Raw genomic sequence first — 23,329 nt, 5'->3', positions numbered from 1 at the left:
TCAGCCCTGTCTTGGAGATGCTGCCAGGGAGGGAACTTGGAACCTTCTGCTCTTCCCAGAGCAGCTCCATCCTCTCAAGAGAATATCTCACAGTGCTCACACATCAAGTCTCCCATTCATATGCAACCAGGGCAGACCCTGCTTAGCTAAGGGGACAAATCATGCTTGCTGCCACAGGACCAGCTCTCCTCTCAACCTTCCCACCACCCCACCCCCAGGGTACTTTGTTGCTGAGCAGGTATGAGAAAATGGGTGGGGAATGGAGTGGCTGTGGTCCATAAGTGGCCCATCTCCCTTACCATGATCCCTGTAAGAGAACTGACTTACATTGGTTAGGATAGATTGGAGATCGTGTTGATGTACTGCCCACGCCACTGCTGACTTAGCTGGTAGCTGAGCTGGTCTTGGAGTCGCCCAGGTGCTGGGTGAGTTCAACGCCCACTTTGGGACTGGCTTGTGTAGTGTTGCTCAGGAGTTCATAGCAGCCATGACAACTATAGGCCTATCCCAGTTAGTCCTGGGACCTACACATGTTGCTGGTCACACACTGGTTTTTTGCTCAAATAAGAGGGGGGGGTGCTCCATGGGTGGAACACCATTGTCATAGACGGACCACTTCCTGGTTAAGGTTGGTTTCACGGTCATGCCTAACCCCTGCAGGGCTGGTGGACCTATTAGAATGGTCCACTCGAGAAGGCTGTTGGATCCAGTAGGATTCCAAAGAGCATTGGAGGATTTTGGAGATTATTCTGTCGGTGATTCTGTTGATGCTCTCATGAATACTTGGAACAGAGAACTTACCAGAGTAGTAGACACAGTTGCTCCTAAGCGTCCTCTCCGACCTGCTTCAAAATTAGCTTCATAGTATAAGGAAGAGCTACGGGAGCTGAAGCAGCAAGGTGGTTGACAAACTCCGAGTGCAAATGAAGGAATTCATTTGCTTTGAATTCAATAAGACACAGCATAGAGCCCATCTGAAGGCATATGCTGTGGCAATACGTGCAGCAAGGAAGATATTCTGTGTGTATTGCATCCACAAGTTCTCATCCAGCAGAACTGTTCTGAATTGTTAGGGGTTTAACACAAATCCCTTCTATCCCAAATCTGTTTCCGGAAACAGTGTCTCACTGTGACCCATTCATTGAGTTGTTTGCAGATAAATCTTCTCGCATTCGGGCTGATCTGGACTCCAGTATTTCTGCAAGGCCAGTTAGGGCGGTGTCCAGCAATCCCTCTTGTGAGATTAGATTGTATCAGTTTCAGTTTGTGACTCCTGAGGATGTGGACAAGCTGCTTGTAGTGGTACGGCCTATGCTGTTCTTTGAATCCTTGCCCAACATGGCTGATTTCATCTTGCAGGGAGGTTGTTGGAGCTGGCCTAGTTGAGTTCATTAATACTTCACTGAGGGGAGGGCAGGCTGCCATCTTGTTTGAAAGAGGCGGTGGTTGGACCCCTTCTTAAGAAGCCCACTTTGGATCCCCTGATGATAGATAATTATAGGCCAGTCTCCAACCTCCCATGGTTGGGTAAGATGATTGAGAGGGTGGTGGCTGACCAGCTCCAAACAGTCTTGGAGGAAACTGATTATCTAGACCCATTTCAACCTGGCCTTAGAGCGGGCTATGGGGTTGAAATGGACTTGGTCGGCCTGTTAGATTACCTTCACCAGGGAATTGACAGAGTGAGTGTGACTCTGCTAGTTCTTTTGGATCTCTCAGTAGCTTTCAGTACCATCGACCATGGTATCCTCCTGGATTGCCTGAGGGATTTTGGAATAGGGGGCACTGTTTTACAGTGGTTCTGCTCCTATGTCTTGGGTAGATTTCAGATGGTGGAGCTTGGTGACAGTTGCAGAAGCTACTATATGGAGTCCCTCAGAGCTCCATTCTGTCACCAATGCTTTTTAACATCTACGTGAAATTGCTGGGTGAGGTCATCAGGGGATTTGGTGCAGGATGTTATCAATATGGTGATGACACCCACATCTATTTCTTGTCATCAATGTCAGGAAATGGCGTTAGCCCCTTAAATGCCTTTCTACAGGCAGTAATGGGCTGTATGAGGGATAATAAGCTGCTGCTGAATCCAAGCAAGACATAGGTACTAATTGTTGAAGGTCATAAACTGCAAGATGGGATAGGGCTTCCTGTTCTGGATGAGGTTACACTCCCCGCAGATGCACAGGTCCATAGCTTGGGAGTGCTCTTGGACCTGGATCTCACCCTGACGCCTCAGGTTGAGGCTGTGGCCAGGAGCACTTTTTACCAGCTGTGACTGATTCGACAACTCCACCCATTCCTTGAGGAAAATGACCTGAAAACAGTGGTACACCAGCTGATAACCTCTAGATTCGACTACTGCAATGTGCTGTACGTCGGGCTGCCTTTGCACGTAGTTCGGAAACTTTAGTTAGTCCAAAACGAGGCAGCCAGATTGGGCTTTGGCATGTCCTGGAGAGACCACATTATGCCTGTTCTTAAACAGTTGCACTGGCTGCTGAGTGCTTTTCTCTACAGTATCCCCACCCCTTTGGGGAGAGGGAGCCATCTTGTTTGTTTGTTATTTCTCCATGTAAACTGCTTTGGAAACTTCTGTTGAAAAGTGGTACCTGTATATAAATATTTGTTGTTGTTGTTTGTTAGGAAGGCCAATATATAAATTGAATTAATAATAACTAGCTGAATCCACACAGAGCATCTGTGTGCTAGGACTTCATTGCTCTCCTTGACCCCACCACAGCCCCTGCTTTATTGCTCAGTGTCAGCCACCCCCTCCCCGCCGCCCAGCCCCTACCTGCTCCTCATCCCTATCTGCATATGGAACCCCCACTGCCCAATCACCACGGTGCTTCTTCTCTGTTACCTCCGATTGGTAAAGCACTGAGTGGGCATGGCTTGCCATGTATATCCTTAGCGCGCGCGTGTGTGTATAAATATAAATATGTATGGAGAAATTCTTAGGTTTGCACCTCAGCTTAGCTCTAGAAATTGGATCAAATGCAAACCTAAAGCCGATAAAGGCAGCATACAGTGCAGAACCAGAATTAGCCCCCCCACCAAAGGCTTGGTCTAATGGGATGTGACCTGCTTATTTATTTATTTATTTATTTATTTATTATTTATTGTTACATTTCTATACTGCTTTTCGTTAAAAATCTCAAGGCAGTTCACACGAAAGTTAAAACAAGACTATAAAAATTACACAATTAAAATCTTAAGACAGAATATAAAAATACAGATCTGATTACAAAATTAAAAAACAAGCACAATATAGCCATAAAAGATACAAATATAAACAATAATATAAAAGCCAAGATTTCACATGCTTTCTGAAAACTGGGATGGAGTCTGAGAAGCGGATGGACCCCAGGAGAGCATTCCAGAGTCTGGGGGCAACAACTGAGAAGGCCCTAAAGCTCTAAAGCCAGCCTGTTCTTCCATCAAAATATGTTGAGACTCAAGCCAGTGTTAACTCTAATTTTTTTTTTGTCTGTGTGTGGAATGAGATACCGGGCGGCAGTATCAACAGTGTGAGTGCACATGCATTCAAAGTGGGACCTTCCTGATTAAATCTGAGTGGGGTCTAAAATTAACTGAGCAGACATTTAAAAAAGTGTGAGCGCACGCCTTAGAGCAGGCCTGCTCAACTTAGGCCCCCCAGGTGTTTTTGGACTACAACTCCCATAATCCCCAACCACAGTAACCAATAGCCAGGGATTATGGGAATTGTAGGCCGACATCTGCAGGAGGGCCAGAGCTGAGCAGGCCTGCCTTAGAGGGAACTGACTCAAGCCTGTCCAAAATTATTTATTTATTTATTTATTAACTTTCTGTACTGCCCAAACTTTTGTCTCTGGGCGGTTAACATAAAACAATTAAAACACATATAAAAAGTTAAAACAATGCAAGAATTTAAAAACAGCCATAAATTTAAGAGAGACACTTTTTAAAAGCTGGGAAAGCTTGGGTGAAAAGATGGGTTTTCAGATGTTTTTAAAAAATTGCCAGAGATGGGAAGGATCGTATCTCAGCAGGGAGCGCATTCCACAATCTTGGGGCAGCAACCGAGAAGGCCCGTCCCTGTGTAGCCACCAAACGAGTTGGCGGTAACTGGAGACAGCCCTCCTCAGATGAGCTCAATGGGCGGTGGGGCTCATAATGAAGAAGACGCTCTCTTAGGTACCCAGGGCCTAAGCCGTTTAGGGCTTTGTAAGTTATAACTAGCACTTTGTATTTTGTCCTGAAACCTATTGGCAGCCAGTGAAGCTCCATCAGCAGAGGAGTATGTGGGCTCTCGTTTCATTAGGTGTTCAGCATACAACTTGCTGATTATACTTAAGAGACTGATGGAGTGGTGAATGGCAGGGATATTCCTTTTGCCTGTTTAATATAGGGATTATTATAGCTACGCCCCAGACCAACGCAGGACCAATGCAGTATGAAGGTGAAAGGGAGTCTAAACCTGGAACCCCTCACTCCAACTTACTGCATATAGCTCTGGGGCAGATGTACCTTTTGCTTGTTGACTGTATCTGGAGGACAGCTGAAGCAAGAAACAGACTTTTTTCTCCTTTCCCAAATTGTCAGCTTCAGGTTTCTGAGACACTGAAGAGGTTTGCAGTGAAAGTGACTACATCCAGCGTAAAGGAACGGAGAGAGATCCTTAATGAACTTGGAAGATGCATCACAGGGAAAGGTATTTACAATCCACCCCTGGGTCAGTGGCGGGAACCAAGTGCACCCCTGCCCCCACCACCTTGGAAATGTGTAAGGAGAGAGGTGTGAGTGTGGATGGGAGCTGAAAAGGGACGTCAGGGCTGGGAGCCCATGAAGGGATTGTTGAATTCTGCCCCCCCCGCCCCTTATGATTTATTTATTAGATTTATAAACTGCCTGAAACAGATCATCTCCAGGCTTTTACATCACTCTGATAGTAATCAGCTATTCTGTAGCCGCATAAGACTGTCCTAAACAGTTGCTTATCATAGGCTAGCTGCCTTTTAGCTCTGATTCATACCTGACCCTGGGATATCGCTTGTTTCAGATCTGCCAGAAGGCACAGTGAAAGGCCTCTGTAAGCTGTTCTGCCTCACTCTGCATCGATACAGGTGAGGATGTGGGGTGGGAGAGCCCGCCTCCCTGTCCCAGTTGAATTTATCTGGGGTTGAGTTTGGAAATGAGCAGATTCTATAGAGAGATGGATGATAATAGAATCTGTTTTTTATTTATTTTTTGGTGGGGAGGGGGCAAACCTAAGAATGAAAATTCACCCACTTGGAATAGAAATCTATTAATATTTTTGCTGCCAAAGTGCCTATAGGAGACTTAAGAGAAGGCAGACAAAAAGTGGAATTTAAAAGAATGCTGGTTTCATTTAATTTGGTAATTGAAGTGAGGTTGAAAGCTTTATTTAGTAGACGAATCAGTTAAATCTTTCACTGATTAATCAGTGATGGCCAGTTTAATTGGTGGGTAGGGATGTGCACAAAACCTGTTTGTTCGGTTCAAATTCGAACCAGGTTTGAACCAGGAGGGGGTGCTTCGGTTTTGGTTTTGCTCGAACCTCCCCCTGGTTCGGTTCGAACCAGTTCAGACACCCAAAAATTGGTAGGATGGTAGCTGGCACCAGCGGTACCTGCCATCCAAACCCCAAAGCAATCGGACACTCGTATGATTTTATATGAATTTTTGAAAATTAGCAACCCATGGAGGTGGTTGGCACCCTCGCTCTGGGCCACCCCAGCACCCACCAAGTGCAGTTATGGGGCTGCTGAAACCTCCATTCTTCCCTATGGAGAAAAACCTTAAAGCCACTTGGGTGCTGGGGTGGCACCAGAGTGAGTGGTGGTCTAGTGCAAAGAGTGTGCCAACCACCCACATGGGTTGCTAACCCATGGGGTACTGGGTTTTGTTGTTTCTGAAGTGTTCTGACTGTAGATTCTTTGGTAGCATATAAGATTTTCAGTGACAAACCATAAATCCGCTCTCATTGCTAACCTTAAAGACACATAAACTTCAAAAATCACTTTAAAATCAGCCCTTTGCCCAATTCCTTTCAAATAATTCTGATAGCTTCCTTGCCCACCCTAGGAACTACCACCCACCACACTCCACTCTACGACACCCCTTTCCCCCCGACGTGAAGCTATACATTTGCTGCAATCCTAATTATTCCCTATGAGGAATTCAAAAATACTTTAACAATTCACCAGTAATTAGAGGAGTGTCCAATTGCCTTGGGATTTTGTGGGTGGTAGGCACCCCTGTCTGTCTAACACCCTTCCCGCTTTTGTGCCTCTAGGTCCTCCACAATAGGGGATATGGACTGGTTCTGGTCCCATTATACTCTATGAGAAAAATAATTGAAAATATTTCAAATATTCATAAAAAATCGTAGTCCTGTCTGATTGCTTCAGGGTTTGGGTGTTTGTTAGCACCCATGGATGCTCCACAATAAGGTATAATGGGCTGGTTGGAGTCCCATTATATCCTATGAGAAAAAAATAAAAACAATTTTCAAAAATTCATTAAAAATCGTACGAGTATCCGATTGCTTTGGGGTTTGGGTGGCAGGTACCCCTGGGTGCCAGCTACCATCCTACCAATTTTTGGATGTCCAAACCGGTTCGAACCAGTTTGAATCGAACCATCCCCTGGTTCGGTTCGAATTCGAACCTGCAGCTCAAACCTGATGGCTGGTTAGGTTCGAATTCGAACCTTCGAACCACCCTGGTTCAAATTCGAACCGGTTCGCACATCCCTATTGGTGGGTCTGGACATTATGAACGCCCACTCATGTTTAGAGGCTATTTTGTTTCCAACATGTTACAGAAGAGAGAGAGAAATATTTAAAATGGTCTTTATAACAATGAGTGGTGGGTTTTGTTGACTGAATTGTAAAGTTACCTTACCCATTCTCCACTATCTCAAAAAACCACCAGACACACGTTGGTAATATGCAGATGTATTTAAAATGAATTGGTTAACAGGTTGATCAGTTCAGATGCAGGTGATGAAAGGACTAGATTAGTGAAAAGGTGCATGGAGTCAAAACTTTATGCGCTGCTGATTTCTACCACCCCTTGGATTTTGATCCCCCTACCAGAGATGCAGCATCCCTCAGAGCCCTCCAGTCGGCCCTGCAGCAGCTTGTCGAATGCCAGCCAGAAGCCACTGCTAAGAACCTCCTGCAGTCGCTGCAGTCTTCAGGAATCAGTAGCAAGGCTGGAGGACCCAGGTGAGAGCTGAATGATGTGCCGTGGCTGCTGCGTACATAGGAACCTAGGAGGAAGCTGTCTTCTACTGAGTCAGACCCTTGCTCCATCTAGTTCAGTATTGTCTCCCCAGACTGGCAGTGGCTTCTCCCAGGTTGCAGGCAGGAGTCTCTCCCAGCCCTATCTTGGAGATGCTGCCGGGGAGGGAACCTGAGACCTTTTACATGCAAAGCAGATGCTCTAGGGAATGTAATTAAAAATGAATGACGGGAATGCCCACTGAAAAGCCCTGGTTCCTTCCAAAAGGCCATGGAATGCATGGAATTTCCAAATGGACAAGCCATTTGGAAATTCCATGCATGGCCCTTTTGAAGGAGGAACTTGGGAAGCTGCCTTCTACAGGGTCAGACCATTGGTCTGTCTAACTCAGTATTGTCCACACTGACTGGCAGTAGCTTCTCTAAGGTTGCAGGCAGGAGTCTCTCCCAGCCCTATCTGGAGGTGCTAGGGAGCAAGCATGCATCTACCCTTCCCAGGGTGGCCGCATCCCTGAAGGGCAGACCGTAGGGAGCCATTCCCTGAAAGGTTGTCTGTTTGCTTCTCTTTGTCCTTGTGAGAAAGGCTTTTTCTTTCCTCTGGCTAGTTTTTCTAGAACAGGGAAGGGCCGTTCAGCAGCAGAGCTAGAGTTTTCTCCTGAGCGTTGCTTCTGCTGTAGAAGGGGAGGGTTCAGGATGAGAATCTTTGCTAAAGTCCATGGAATAGTACGCTTATCTGCTGCCTAGAGCCGAGGCCATCTCTGAGTGGGTTATCCTTCCCACATGCTCCCAGGCAGGACTAAACTGAAAATGTTACAATGCCTTAAGAGCCCGGTTGGGATAACCCCGCCCAGTCCTTTTAGTCCTGCTTTGCTCCTAGGCAGTCAGCCTTCACGGTAAGTGAGCCAATGCTCCTTTCTCCCATCCTGCCCTTGGGAATATAGGGAGCTGCCTTTGACCGAGCCAAGCCATCAGTCCATCTAGCTCAGGATTGTCTACACTGACTCACAGTGGCTCCTCCAAGGTTTCAGGCAGGAGTTTTTCCCAGCCCTACCTGGAGATGCTGCCAGGGATTGAGCCGGGGACTTTCTGCATAGAGAGCGGATGCTCTTCCACTGACCAGCAGCCTTCTCTTGTGTGAATTAGGTATTAGGCCTGACTACAGCACCCGGTCTGATTAAGGACACCTCCTAAACAGTTCCAGATTTGGAGCCCTGTAGGAATGCTTTTGGTCAGACCAACACCAAACGGTGCTCGTATGGGTTGAGTGTGTGTGTTTGTGTGAGTGAGAGAGAGAGAGAGAGAAAGGGGAGGTATTGGGAGTGGGTGAGGAATGTGATCGGTTCCCTAACACATGGGCGTAGGAGGGCTGTGGCGGAGGGGATGAGGAAAGAAGAGAAGAGATATGAATATGGGGAAATGAGAGGAGAAATGGAGGGAGCCTGGCGAATTCGGTGGGTGGCGGCTTGTAGCTGTGAGTGTGTCGGGGGCCCCTAAGCTCATTCCTGGCTTGCCTTTCTCTGACAGTAAGAGCAATGGGTCTGCAGCCTTGCTGGCTCTCTCTTGGACTTGCCTGCTGGTCCGCATCGTCTTTGCCACACATGACAAGAGACAAGGAGAAACATGGGAGAAGCTGGTAAGGATCCTTGAACCCCAGACGCGCCACTTTCTGTAGTCACTAGCAGGGATGCACAAGGCTGACCTTCCGGCTGTTCTTGGATGACAATTCCCATCATCCCCAGCCAAGACCGATCGTTGGGGATCATGGGCATTGTAGTCCTGCCACTGCCAGAGGGCCAAAGTTGTGTAGCCCTGGTCAGTAGGTGGGATTTTTTGCCTTTGCTTTTGCCTTCGTAATGGACTGTGTGGGACTTCCAGCCCTCGAGGGGAGGAACGTCTCATAGTGGCGGCTGCATTGATGACACCGTTGTGAAGGTTTCACTGCATCTCGTCCAAAGCTGTGGGGTGTTCCTGCATGTGAGGGAGGCGGAGTCATGCTTCCCTGACCACGAAGTAGATTCTGTGCATGTTTATGGGCTTGTGCAAAGTGGACGTGATTACTTACAAGATAACATGCTGTTTCCAGGCTGTTGGATGTATTGTGGATATAGGAGAACGTTTGTGAGGCCTCCAGCTGTCCTGGCCAGCCCCCTCTCTTAGGCCTAGACTTACCCCATGGCCTCAGAGTCCCTTATAGCACCTTGTCCCCCTTCTCCCAGCTGGTCCTTGCCTTCAGACAGGCAGCCTCCGTGTTGCCCCTTTCTGGAGCTAGCCCTCATCATCGGCCAGGTGGCCCCTAAACGTCTTGGGGCATGCCACACACCCCTCCCACGGGCTGGCCACTTGCCAGGAGTGCCATGGGTTCTTCCATGGCCATCCATCCACGAGGCCAGATCTGAGAGCTGCTGCTGGTCAAGACAGGTGTGTGTCTATCAACCAGGAACGCTGGGAGACATAATTGCCTGGCTGGTTCCTGGGGTAAGTCTGGCTGCCCCCTGATCCTTCGTTTCCTGGCAGCGTTATATGGCAGTGTAAGAGGCCGGGTGTGGCTGTCGTGTTTCTCCCTTCGTATGGCAGCATTTAATTTTGCTGTTTGTTGGTTCTCTGGACCTTATTCCTGTTGTGCTTATATGCTGTCTGATAAGGGCTGTGGCTCTTAGTGCTCAAGTGAGGCATAGATCTGGATCCTTGTCTCACCTTCAGTACCAGCTCCCATGAGAAACTAGCCCTCTTTCAAACTCACTTCAACCTCTGATTCACCCTCATCATTCAAAAATGATGTCCAAAAAGCCTGATTGGGTTACCGGTGTAGTTTGCGCATGTTAGACACTATAATATTTAAGCGGTTTGTAAATAATATTTTTTTTTACAAAGGAGATGTTCTCTTGTCAGAGGCTATATATAATATAAACTTGAACATTTGCTTATGGCTGAGATATGTTTTGGTGGTGGTGTTGAGGATAAGTTTTCTTTCTTTCTTTCTTTCTTTCTTTCTTTCTTTCTTTCTTTCTTTCTTTCTCTCTCTCTCTCTCTCTCTCAGGTGGAGGTTCAGTGTTTGCTTCTGCTGGAGGTTCTGGGTGGCTCTCGTAAGCCTGCGGTGGACGGGGCTGTGAAGAAACTGAACAGAATGTGGAAAGAGGTGAAGTGCCATACCTGGCAGGGTGCACAGGATTTGGACGGGAGGGCATCCTGCATTCACTTCATGGTGTGCTGCTTGACTCTTCTCCTCAGAACCCTGGGCTGGCGGATCAGTACCTCTCCGTCATTCTGGGCCTTGAGGCCAGCCAAGGCTACGCAGCCATGCTGGGCCTGCTGGTGCAGTTCTGTACCAGCCAGAAAGAGCTTGGCGTCATCAACCGGCACAAGGCAAGTAGGGGAGGTGTCAGCCACAGGTTGCCAGCAGCCGTGTGGGCTGGCTCTTCGTCCAGCAGCTGGGAGGGCTGGGTGGGGCCCGAATGGGGAGTCTGCACAGCCCTGGGGAACGGCCTTACCAAAGGCTCGAGTGCTTGGCTCTGTGGGCCGTGTGGAAGTAACGGGAGTTTCCCTGCTTGTTCAGAGTGCCCTCCTTGGTTTTTACATCAAGACCATTCTGATGAGCAAGACCAAGCCTCAGAAGCATCTTCTGGTGAGTGAGCGACCGAGACCCTGGGACATGTCGGACTCTGCCTTTGGTTTTTGAGACAGTTTTTCTTCAGCTATATTGGACACAAAGGGGATGCCCAGGGGGAAAAAAAAAAAGGCCTTCTGATGTTGCTGGGAACCATTGTGGGCCTTAATAGGAAGGGGGGGTGTTGGTTGCCCCCAGCTGCCTCAGTCCTGGAGCTGCTTGGGCAGAGGGAAAGGGGCGGATGGGAGTTGCATGCTGTGGCCTCTTGCTTTGCCCATTTGCCCAACCACGTGTATGTCAAGAACTTGGGCTCCTTGCTACATCTCAGCCCCCAACGGCTATTGCTCTGCCCTCTCCTGTCCCCCCCCCGCCGCCCCGAGCCTGGCTCTGCGAGAAGCACCTCCCACCCCACTCCTTGCAAAACTTGCAGAACGCATGGGGAGAGAAGAGGGGGCCCGCTGGCAACCCGCCCTCCTCCTCCCTGTCGCCTTTGCACAGTCAAAGCTTGTGTGGGGGGGTGCCCCCCGGTGTCATCGTGGGGCAAGACGGCACCCGGCACCCCATTCCCTTGGGCCACCCCCTGCCTCTGTGCCCAGCTGGTGCGTGTCCCGAGGCATGGGGCTGGAAGAGAAGGCGTGGACCAGGCGAGCCTTTGGGCAGCCCATCTGTGCTGGGGTGAGCACCTCTGGGCTGGCTGGAATGTCCTCGTGAGGCTGGGTTGCTTTTGGACCCTGAAGCAATGCGTGGCGCTTTCCCTGTTACGAGCGGTGGGTTTCCTGCAGGACAACTGTGCCCCTCTCCTCCGGTACGTGTCTCATGCCGAATTCAAGGACCTCATCTTGCCAGCCTTGCAAAAATCTCTCCTGCGGAGCCCCGAGAACGCCATTGAAAGTGAGTGGCCAGTGGGAGCATGTGGGGCGGAGGGCGGCTGCTCGGAGAGGGGTCGGCAGAATCGAGGCCGGGGGCTAGAAGCTCTTCCTGGTGTGAGCTCTGGCGGACTTGTGGAGGGGGCCTTTGGCCCTTGGCGCTTGCCTGGGGACGGGTGAGTGAGCTGGGCTCGAGTCTGGTGAGTTGCAGCCCGTAGGGGCTTGGGCATCTCTACCCGACAGGAAATGGCATCTATGTAACACTGCTATAACTATCCTGGCTTCCCCCAAACAGTCCTAGGAATTGTAATTTGGCAATAGCAGTGAGAATTCCCTTCCTTAACACACCCCACCCAAGAAATTTGAAACCTGTGTGAGTGGAGGAGGAGATTCGATTACAGAAATCAAATAAATAATGAACAATAATAGTAATAATAATATCCTGCACCAGTTACTCCTTCCCCTCATTCTGGAGGGAGAGCTGTACAAATTCGTTCCTGTGACTTCTTATCTCTTCTGGGGCCCCCAGGTGAAAATATGACGACTAGTGTTTGAAACTTGTTGCATAGGATGCCCTTCATTTTTCTGGCCCAGGAGGCTGATCTCCATCCCCCGTAGGGGAAAGTGGACAGAACAAATAGGCTGTGGAATTGTGTGCCCCACTGGCTCACCTTAACATAGGGTGGGGGTTCCCAACTGTGGGTCCTCGGATGTTGTTGGACTACAACCCCCATCATGTCATCTTGATGCAAGTAGATGGGATTCCAGGGGCTTGCAGTTTCAGGTTTGTAGGTCTGGGGGCAGGGGAGGAGGGGCTGGAGGTGAGCTCAGGGAGGCGAAACCGGGAGCCGGACCATTTGCAGTCCAGCCTAGAGCAACCATCCCTCCCCTCGTCCAAGCAGAATTAACAGGTTCTGAGAAAGAGCCCCTTTAGCTCTTGGTCCCTTCTCCATTAGCAGCAGCACCTCCACCGTTCCTTGATATTGTGTCTCTTGTGCTTCATTCCTGAGTGGGATGGTGGTTGCTTTGTTCTTGGCTGTCTCCAAGGCTTGTTTCTCTTCCGTCCTCAGCAATTTCCTGTTTGTTGGCATCTGTAACCCTGGACCTCAGCCAGTATGCTCTGGACATCACAAAAGGGCTGGCCAGTAAGTTCCTTTGCTTGCCTACTGGTCCATTTTATGGTTTCTAAAATGGTTTTGAATGATTTCCCCCTGTAAGCTGCCTTAATGGCTGTTTAAACTCAAAAAGTATATGTTTCTAAGAATAATCTTCCAGGAAGAGTAAGTGGTAAATCTCCCCTCTTCCCCCAAAGCCTCTCTCCCTCCATCCCTGTTTCAAGTGGTTGTGCCTGGTGGATCTGGCATTGTTGTAACAATGTATAGCAGATACTTACTACTGTTTTCACTTTAAAAAAACACACACACCTCAAAACCAGCATCTAAATGAAACAGAATAACGAAAGCAGCAAGTATCTAAAACCAGGAGCAAAAATAATTCCGATAATATATCTAGCAGGCCAAATGCCAGATCTTAGGGCGATCCCCTGAAAAATGATCAGGGAGAGGGCTGAAGCGAGTTTCCTTGGGCAGGGCATTCCATGGGTTTGGTGTGGCCACAGGGACTTTTCTGCCTCATGGTCCCACCGACCATTCCTCACAAGGTAATGGGACATGTAGCAGGGCCTCTCCAGCTGATTTGAGCAGGCTGGTGGGCTCAGGTGAAAGGACGGGACCCTTTGTGTATCCTGATTCCAAGCTGCTTGGGGGGCTTTAAAGGTAAGGTGGGCCCGCTTTGCATTGGGCCCCGAAATGGACTGGAAACTGGTAAATGGCTCTCTCTGTGTGTGTCCGTGTCATAGGGTCCTGAAACCCAACTCGGGGTAGGTGCTGAGGGCTTCTTTTGGTGGTGATGTTACTGAGGTGGGGCTAGGGCGTGTGAATAAAAAAAAGTCTTCCCTGATGCCGAAAAGTTAACACAGTGATACCAGGCAAACTCTCCAGAAGATACTTTATCATATGGCCACAACTGAGAAAGACTTGCTCATATACACACATTTAAATTGAGTTGATCGATCAATCAGTGAAGAAGCAAATGTTTGCTCAGTGAACAGTTCTTTAATTGATCCGACCGTCCCAAGTCAACATAAAAAAAACAAACCTTGTATTTTTCAACAGCTTTCCAACAGGTTTTATTGGTGTCTTTCTTTCCTTTCTTTCCACTTCTACAAAAGAAATCTGTGAATATCCTGCAACTACAAAAATCTCAGTTTCTGCCATTTGATTTTAGGCCAGTTGAAGTCCAACAGTTCTCAGCTGATGGACGAGGCCATCGTGGCTTTGAAGAACCTGTCTCGGCAGTGCAGCGACCCATCCACAGTGGAGTCTCTGGGGAAACATCTGTTTACCATCTTGGGCGGTGAGCAGCTCTTTCTTGGGGGGAAAGGGCTTTATTGCTGCCTCCCTGTTGACGTGTCCGCTCTTCCTGCCTCTCTTCTGCCCCCTGCTTAACAAAGAGGCCCGTTTATGCTTGCTGCCACAAGGCTGGCTCTCCACACGGCCTGCATCCCTTCTCATCAGCTGCCCCTGCTCCTCCTGGGAATGTCCTGTCCTTGTTCCCACTGCATCTGTTGTTGTCGCCAGCAGTGATGGTTCAGGCTCTTTGCCTACAAAGCCTTGCCTGTGTGATCTGCTTCCTTTACTGCTATCCCCTTCCTGGTCCCTCGCCTTGTGGGTGGTGTATTGTCTTAGGTTTGAAGCCCACGGCACTAGGTGTCCCTGCAGTAGGCGCTTCTGTCACTTTTTCATACTCCTGGAGGGCTTTGAGGACCCTTTTGGTGGTGCTTCCAACTCTGGAGGCTATGATTGTCTCACACTTCTTGTTGCTAGGTGCGGAGGGGAAGCTGACAGTTGTGGCACAGAAGATAAGTGTCCTCTCAGGTAAGGAGGCTGGAAGAGAACGTCGGATTGTTTTATAGTTGGAGGCGATAGGTGTCCTGTGGAGCAGACTCTAGAATGCTGGATTTTGTTTTACTAGTGCATTTTTAGTCATGGGGGGGGTGCGAGCATGCAAAGAATGAACATGCTGAATCAGGCCCCCCAAGGATGCCGATCCAGTCCAGCATCCTGTTTCCCACAGTGGCCCACCAGATGCCTTTGGGGAGCCCACAGGCAAGAGACGAAGGCATGCCCCATCTCTCCTGCTTTTGCGCCCCTGCAACTGGGATTCAGAGGCCTTCTGCCTCCGAGCCTGGAGGTAGACTGTAGTCAACAGGACTAGTAGCCACTGATAGACCTGTCCTTCTTGAATTTATCCAAACCCTTTTTCAGGCCGTCCAAGCTGGTGGCCGTAACCACATCCTGTGGCAGAGAATTCCATAGATTAATGATGCACCATATGAAAAATCCATTTATCAGTCCTAAATGTGCTGGCTATCAGTTTCATGGGATGACCCTGGTTCTAGTGTTGTAAGAAAGGGAGAAATTAATGTTCTCCAAAACATGCATAGTTTTGTAGGCCTCTATCATGTCTCCCTCCCCTTAGTCACCTTTTTTTCTAAACTAAAAAGCCCCAGGTGTTGTTGTTGGTGGTGGTAGTAGTAATAGGAATAAAAATCAACTTTATTTGTTAGCTGCCCTGTAGCAAATTGTCTTCTAGGGGGCTCAAAATAACACAGTGGTGTAAAACATGTTGTAGCCTTGTCTCATATGGAAGGTGCTCTAAGCTCCTGATCCTCTTGGGTTGCCTTGTTAAAAATATGGAGACTGGACTTTCATGGTCTAGTTTTTAAGTAGTGTTGTTTTTATTCAAATGCAAATTAATTGACTAAATCTCATATCAATCAGGGTTTTTTTTAATTGAAAAAGTCTGGCGATAGCCCCTGCTTCCATCCCTTAATTCTGAATGAGCCAGGATTTGCAGGGCCAGGCCAATAGGTGACCCTCTCTGTGTGCTTGAGGGTTCCCTGTCGGGTTACGTTGATAGAAATCCTCAAGACGTAACTGAGAAGCAAGGAAGACTTCAATAGGATCACTAGTGTGGTAAAATGTGTTGTTGCAAAGGAAACATATTTTCTTTTGAATGCAAAGAGAGATGGAACCCTAAACTGGATGTTTGGCCTCTCTTAGGGATTGGCAGTTGTAGCCACCATGCAGTTTCTGGCCCCTCCAATCAAGCTCTCAGTGGAACCATTGCAGAACTTTTCATCCCTTTCCTACAGCAGGAAGGTAAGCCCTTTTCTGTATTAAAGCGTGTAGCCCACCTTCCTACTGAAAACCCGAGCTCAGGGTGGCTCGGAATGCATCAAAACCTTTCAACTGCTGCTGCCAGGCTGGTCTCCAGGATGGCCACATTATTCCTGTTTGAACCCCACCGCCTATTAAGATCATCAGCAGGGGAGGTTTGCCTTGGTAGCCGCCAGCCTTCTCTGTAGTTGCCCTCCCAGGGTTGTGGAGTGCACTTTCGATTGAAACTAGAGTTGCCCCATCGTTCATCCAGGCTGTTAATTGCACTTTTATCGATTTATTGTTTTAAATATTTGCTTTTCACTGTTTTGGTTGCTTTATCTAATTGTGAACTTACCTACTGTTTCCACTTCATGTAGAAATACGACCACCAGTGTTCCCTCTAACAGGGATTTCCAGATGTTGTTGACTACAACTCCCATAATCCCCAAGCAAAAGCCATTGCAGCTGGGGATTCTGGGAATTGTAGTCAAGAACATCTGGGAATCCCTGTTATACCACCCTTCTAACACTGACCACCACCTACTGTTGTAGGTGGTGTATAAATGTGTTAAATAAGAAAACAAGGAATTCTGGTGAAAAAACCCCAACCCATTCCATATGTAATGACAACACTCACAGCAGCAGAAAGATAGTGCAGCAATAATCCAAGACGAGGCTTATGTGCTGAAAAAGAGTGTTGACTGCTGAAGATGAGGAGGGATGAACACAGGCACCTTCTAAGGCACAGCTAGCCCAGACAGGACAGAGCTTTCTGTTGGAAGGCCGGTGGTGCCCTTGCAAACCCCTCTGCCGTGCTGTTATTGATGGGGTGGAGTGCACTGGGAAGGCCTTTCCGGGGGTGGGGTGTGAGTGTGCCTGCTTAGGCATCGACAGCACCCTTCTCTGTGTCCCTGCTCTGGCACCATAGTGATGATGCTAGGCAGTCTTTTCAGCGGTGGCGCTCAGGTTGTGGAACCTGCTCCCCAGGGAGGCTGGCCATGCTCCTTTTCTGTTAGCTTTCAGATACTGGATGAAGACTGTTCTATTTCAGGGTCCATTTGGGGGCCATCGAGTTATTAAACCATGTTAAGGAGTAAGGCAGCCTAGCGGGGTGGAATTGCTGTATTGAGGACAGAAATAATGATATTTGTGATCTTGCATCTGTGCAGAGTGTTGGGATGATGTCTGTTGGGTAGTTGGCAGCTGGGTACCTTTCTGAGAGCTGGAATCATCTCTGTGAAGCTGGAAAGAAAGCTAGGATCTAAAAGGCCTCAAATCGTGTGTGTGTGTGTGTGAGAGAGAGAGAGAGAGAGAGAGAGAGAGAGAGAGAGAGAGAGAGAGAGAGAGACTCATACGCAGTGGCACTGTACAACTAAGGCTGACAGTAGGTACCGAAACATGTAAGAGAGAAGAGGGGATGTGACCAGTACCAAAGAAAACCCAAAAATATCCCCATAAGAAAGATACCCTAATGTAGGGTCTCCAGGCTTGGGTCCCCAGATGTTGTTGGACTACATATTCCATCATCCACAGCCACAAGGGCATGCCCTAGTGCGTGCGTGCATGCTTACTTGCTTGTTATTTACACAATTTCTGTGCCACCCATTGCTCTGGAGGCAGCCCACAAGTTTGTTTATTTTTTACTTAAATACCCGCTTTAGTTGAAAATAGCCTCAAGGCATTTGTAAAACAACCTGAAATGAAAGCAGATAATTGATCACTGAACTGTGTTACCCTCATCTCCTTACTGAACAACCATCTTGTTCTTAGCACAACAGCTGATCATTCTTCGCTACAGTGATGACATGATTGTGGAGGATTCAGCTTGAGAATGCCTGCCTGGCCCACTGATTTTTTAAAATTTATTTTTTTGCTCCAGTCTCTTCGGAGCTGATCTTCGGAGCTGATCTTTTGTCATCACCGTTTCTTTCCTTCTCTCTCAGTCCATGAAGGGACCCTGGTGCATGCCATCTCTGTCCTTGCTCTCTGGTGCAACCGGTTCACCACTGAAGTGCCCAAGAAGCTGATCGAGTGGTTCAAGAAAGCCTTCAGCCTTAAAACGTGCACTTCTGCTGTCAGGCATGCATATCTCCAGTGCATGCTGGCATCCTTCAAAGGTAAGTGTTGCCATTCCTTATTCGCTGGAGGTATCCATAGTGAAGAAGAGCAGTTCAGCAATCGTCACATCTCAGCAGTTAAGAAACTATTTGGCTTTACTGCTGGGTGTGGATTCTGGTCCCTCTCCGTGACCCAGCTTGGATGGATGGTTGGTTTAGTGTCAGCGCTTCAAAGGTGGAATCCAGGAAGATTAGCACCCCCAGATGGTCTTCATACTCTTGCTAGGGTTTGCTCATGTGGTTACCCTCCTAACTGGGAGCAAAGGCACTTTTTAAAGTGGCAGCGCTCTTCTGTTCAGCAGAGGGAGAGCAACGCTCTCTGTCCCACCCCAGTGCAGCATCCCTCCTGCTGTGGTTGTTGCCTTGTGTGTTGTCTTTGATGGCTCCCTGTGCTGCTCTGGGGCAGGGAGCCACTTTCCTCTTTTTATTCCCTTTGAGTGTCTGAGCCAGACCCACCTATTTTGGCCACCAGTACCATCCCAGGGGGAGGAATGGTCGTGATGGTTTCTGGCAATGGCTGTCCCTCTAGGGATGGAGAAGAGGTGGTAGGATTGTTGCACTGTCAGCTTTCTCTGTGTGCTCACCCCTTCTTTATCCCTACCCAAAAACGATTCAGGTAAAATCAGCCCCACCGCCTATTGAGATCATCTGGGGAGGTCTGGTTGCGGCTGCAACCCCAAAGGGCTCACCATCTAAAAAAGAAAAACCGCCCCTGGAGGGCTGCTGTGCTGGGCTTGGATCGGGCCAGTTGCTCTCCACCTGCTCAGTGCAGAGAATTGCCACTTTAAAAAGCTGCCTCTTGGCTCAGGGAGCTGAGTCAGGCCCTTGATCCATCTAGCTCAGGATTGTCTGCATTGACTGGCAGCGGCTCTCCCAGGGTTCAGGCAGGAGCCTCCCCCAGCTGTGCCTGGAGATGCTGCCAGAGAGAGAAACGGGGACCCTCTGCATGCAAAGCAGATGCTCTTCCACTGAGCTCTAGTCCTTCTCCAAAGCTCCTGCCCTCTTTCAGTGCAATCATCTGGGAAAGGCCTCCGTGACTTGGCTTCTCCTTTCTCTTTCCGTCCCTGCAGGCAATGTACTTCTGCAGGGGGTAGAGCTGATGCCGTTGCTGCTCCAGACGGTGGAGAAAGCAGGGGCCCAGAGCACCCAGGTGCCCCTGGTCACGGAGGGCGTGGCGGCAGCTCTGCTGATCTGCAGGCTCTCCGTGGCCGATATTCAGATAGGTAAGATCTCAAGAACCGGCAGGATCCCAGGAGAGCAGAAGTGATGTTTTTCGTTGTCGGCTTCCTTTTGAGTAGGACTGAATTGTTGTCAAGAACCAGAGGCCCGTAACTTTGCCTTTCTCTTTGACTCCTCTCTCTGCTTTGGCCCCTTGATTCAGTCTGTGGTGAAATCCTGTCGCTTCTCCCTTTATTGGGAAAATGTGGCCCTCTCTGTCCACCCTGCTCTGGTCATCTCTTGTCCCGATTCCTGAAGCCGCCTCCTCCTCCTCCTCCTCCTCTGGTCCCTTTGCCTGTCTCCAGCCCTTGACTGCCACCATCCTCCTCCTCCTCCTCCTCCTCCTCCTCCTCTGGTCCCTTTGCCTGTCTCCAGCCCTTGACTGCCACCATCCTCCTCCTCCTCCTCTCAGCATTCTCATCCTGCGACTCCCCTCCTTTCATTCCTACACAGTTCTCCTGACTGCTTCCAGGCCCAGCATCAGCGTCTCACCTTCAGATCCCTTCATGGCTCTCCTTTGTATCCTGATACCTCCCTGCTGATGGCCTTGCTTCTCCAGCTCCACCAGACAACTCTGCCCTTCTCTGCCCCTTAAGCCTGGAATCCTCTCCCAGACCGGATTTCTGATGCCGCCTCCTCCCTTTCCCCCTTTAAATCTCTCCTCCCAGAATCCCCATATTAGACTTAATTACCGTATAAGTGTGCTGGAAGAATGACCCTTTTCTCCTCTAGTCTTTCCCTGCTTCCGCTGTTGTCTCCCTTTGCGTCTCTTTTGGACTGCAAGCCCTTCTCATTCCATGTACGTGCACATGGATGGCATTAGTAACAACAGGTAGAGATGGACGTATTTCACAGTTGCAAAATGACATCATTCAGAAGTCTCTCTTCTCCCTGTCCTTCATGAAATAATTACTGTCCTTGGAAAACAGCCGCGTTCATTGTATCAGCACGCAACACGGCTCTGGATGCAGAAGGTTCCAGGTGAAATCCCTGGCAGCATCTCCAGGTACAGCTGGGGAAAATCCTTGGGAAAGAGCTGCTGCCAGTCAGTGAAGACCGCACTGAGCTAGATGGATCAATGGTTGAGCTGTCTTCACTAACCGGCAGCAGCTCTCCAGGATTTCCAGACAGGGGTCTTTCCCAGCCCTACCTGGAGATGCTGCTGCCAGGGGATGAGACCTGGGGTGTTCTGCATACGTAGCCATGGGCAGGGGATTAAGAATGGCTTCAGGACTTCACGCCCCCTCCTCTTGCTGGCATGTACCTGTATGCTATATAAGAGGCTCTTGAAAGGTACGTCCTGTGTGTATTTGGGTTTTTAAAATTGCATGCATTTCAGAATCTCCTTTGCGTTGCAGAGAACAAACTGAACAGCTTCTGGCAGCTGATTCTAGATGAGAAAAAGCAGGTTTTCACTTCTGAGAAGTTTCTGCAATCTGCGTCGGAGGAAGGTGAGTTGGAAAGTGAAGTCAGACAACTTCAGCCTATGTGTTGGGTGTGGGGTGCTACATTTGCTGCTCTTCTGGGTGGAGGGAGCTGAGTCTGTCGGACAGTGCTCTAGGCCAGGCATTCTCAAGCTTAGGTCCCCAGACGTTGCTGGACTACAACTCCCATCATCCCTCACTACAGTGGCCTTTGGAAGGCTCGGCTAAGGGAGCTGTCGAACCAGCAACTGATCTCTGGGCTGCAGTGCTTAAATAGCAGCCAGCACATCTCCACCCTTCTTCTGGCTTCTCACTGCCTTATCTGATGCACCTAGACCTGTCTCTGTGTCTTCCTCTTGAAGAGATCTTCCTTCCTTGCAAGTAGCCCTTTGTGAGACGAGGCGGCTGGTTGCTGGAGGCCCACCCCTCGCTGGTTGCTGCCACTCAGCCTGAGCTCAGCGTCGGTGCTGCTCCCAGCGGTCTGCCAGGGAGGGAGGCGACTCCCCTCCAGGAGCTGAATCCGCAGCCTGCACACTGCCACTCCTCCCATGGGCTGCGAACTCGCGTGGGTCCATTGAGGAGCCTGGGGTGACATGGTGCTCCACCAAGGTCACTGGCTCAGGGTCTGCAGCGGCGCTGGCTGCAGGTTCCCTGTCGGCAGCCATCTCTCTGTCTCTGTGGAGTGTTCCTCATTCAAGGCTTTCTTTTCCTCGCTTGTCAGAGGTCTTTGTGGGGTCCCGGTTGGGGGGGATCTCCAACTAGGATGGCCGCAGTCTCAGGCTGCTGCTCTGGAGCCTCTCCAAGGCGCATGCCACTGAAAAGAACCAAGGCACTCTTGGAAGGAGCAACCAGCTGTGTCATATTTCCATTGTTCTTGGTCTGTGCTGTGTGTATTCTGGATTTGAACATCCGGTTTGCAAACCTGGATCAATAGTGCAAGTGAGGCAGATTGCGAATGATCGCTCATACTTGACTTTCCTGCAGTTTTACTTTTCCATATGAATTTGGTTTAGTAATTGACAGGGAGGAAACTCTGCACTTCCTCCTCCACCACCAGCTGCCAGTGGTGACCTCTGGGACTGCGCCAGACATGGCTCTCACACTTTCAAACTTATGTTTGCACTAATAAGGGCTAGCAACCTGTGTGCTCCCCTTTTTAAAACAAGCAAAAAAGCCGTGGTTCTCAGGAAAGCTGGTTTCTGTGATGCTGTGGGAGTGCCTGTGTACACAGGGCTGGCGATGGTGAGCCAGTGAGACTGACTCCCACTTTCTCCTCCTGCAGCCATGTGCACAGTTCTGCAGCTGACCGAGCGTCTCCTCTTGGACCACGAGCATCAACTACCTGGTGCCAAACTCCAGTAAGTGCAGCTCAGTCTGATTAAAGTCTGGTCCCTTACGGCATGGATTCTCACACTTAGATCCCCAGATGATGTTGGACTACAGCTCCCATCACTCACAGCCATAGTGGCCAAAGTCCATTATGACTGAGGAGGATGGGAGTTGTAGTCCAACATCATCTGGGGATCCAAGTGTGAGAATCCTTGCTTTAAGCTTTCAGGGTGAGGGAATCCCCAAAAGCCTGAGGTTTTTTTTTTTTTTGGTCCCCTTGCTTGATTCCTCCATTAGCTATCTTGCCTCTTCCTCACTTACTTGGCTTTCTTCTCTCAGGCAGTATCACAAAGCCCTGGCTGCAGTGCTTCTCAGCCGGTCATGGTGTGTCCGAAGGCTCGCTCAGCAGACTGTGAGAAAGCTCTTGTCTTTGCCCAGAGGGTTCGAGCTGGCTTACGGGCTCTTAGAAGAGTTGAAAGTGGTTCTCAGTTCTCATAAGGTAAAGACCCATGTAACTTGGGGGCAAGATTCCGTTGCTCTCAACACTGCTAGAATTTGCAAGATGGGCCTGTTCTCTGGAAGGAAGAATGTAATGTTGATAGGGTTGCTAAGTCATTTACTGTAGTTTTTAATCAGCAGTGTTCTCTCCTCAGGTGCTTCCCGTGGAGGCATTGGTAACTGAGTCTGGAGAACTGTCGGAACAAGGGAAAATGTACACGCCCCCTCGTGTTCTTCAGGAAATGTTGTGTGTGATCTCGTGTGTGGCAGGACTGGAGGGGGATCCAGAGGAGAAGGAAAAGCTGGCCTTGGAGATGCTACTCGTGAGCAGTCATCCGTCTCTAGGTTAGTAAAGGGGAGGTTGCTGTTGGGGTCGGGCTGGGCCAGCTTTCTTAATGTTCTGGAGAGCATCCATCAGACCTCTTGTGAATCTCTGTCTGTTTCTCCCTTTCAGTAGTGGGGCATTCTGGTCTTTGGCCAGCCCTCATGACAAAGATGAAGCTTGACCCTGTAGACTTCATCACCAAATACCTGGAGAAAGTTTTTGACCGAATTATCACCCAAAGCCCCATGACTAAGGTAAGGACATGAAGAAATGGGTTCAGTGGTGGGTACTTCTAGCTCAGTATACTTTACTCTGAGTGGCTTCAGCTTTCCAGGGTCTCAGGGAATGGTTAGAAGTGGCCGGAAGTACCGCGCGCACATGCGTGCCCACACATCCGACATGCGTGCACGACGTGCTTCCAGCCACTTCTGGCTGAAAATGAGGGCAGGGGCAACAGGGAGGTACACTGCCAC

At 49.3% G+C, this 23,329-nt stretch overlaps 1 protein-coding gene across 1 annotated transcript in view; it reads left to right on the top strand.

Annotated features, from left to right (window-relative positions):
- The window catches only part of GCN1 (GCN1 activator of EIF2AK4), a 77,469-nt gene that overhangs the window by 1,568 nt on the left and 52,572 nt on the right, over positions 1–23,329 (top strand). The window contains exons 2-20 of the mRNA XM_053279184.1: positions 4,588–4,696; positions 5,045–5,108; positions 7,106–7,237; positions 8,777–8,885; positions 10,290–10,388; positions 10,481–10,615; positions 10,806–10,874; positions 11,639–11,747; positions 12,793–12,867; positions 14,009–14,137; positions 14,608–14,658; positions 15,847–15,945; positions 17,889–18,062; positions 19,133–19,285; positions 20,639–20,731; positions 21,987–22,062; positions 22,373–22,532; positions 22,687–22,876; positions 22,986–23,110. Coding sequence (XP_053135159.1) covers positions 4,588–4,696; positions 5,045–5,108; positions 7,106–7,237; positions 8,777–8,885; positions 10,290–10,388; positions 10,481–10,615; positions 10,806–10,874; positions 11,639–11,747; positions 12,793–12,867; positions 14,009–14,137; positions 14,608–14,658; positions 15,847–15,945; positions 17,889–18,062; positions 19,133–19,285; positions 20,639–20,731; positions 21,987–22,062; positions 22,373–22,532; positions 22,687–22,876; positions 22,986–23,110 — 2,151 coding nt within the window. The remainder of the gene's footprint in view (positions 1–4,587; positions 4,697–5,044; positions 5,109–7,105; positions 7,238–8,776; positions 8,886–10,289; positions 10,389–10,480; positions 10,616–10,805; positions 10,875–11,638; positions 11,748–12,792; positions 12,868–14,008; positions 14,138–14,607; positions 14,659–15,846; positions 15,946–17,888; positions 18,063–19,132; positions 19,286–20,638; positions 20,732–21,986; positions 22,063–22,372; positions 22,533–22,686; positions 22,877–22,985; positions 23,111–23,329) is intronic.

Source organism: Hemicordylus capensis, chromosome 15 (genome assembly GCF_027244095.1).
Source record: "Hemicordylus capensis ecotype Gifberg chromosome 15, rHemCap1.1.pri, whole genome shotgun sequence".
NCBI lineage: Eukaryota > Metazoa > Chordata > Lepidosauria > Squamata > Cordylidae > Hemicordylus > Hemicordylus capensis.
This window is presented reverse-complemented; position numbering and strand designations above follow the sequence as displayed.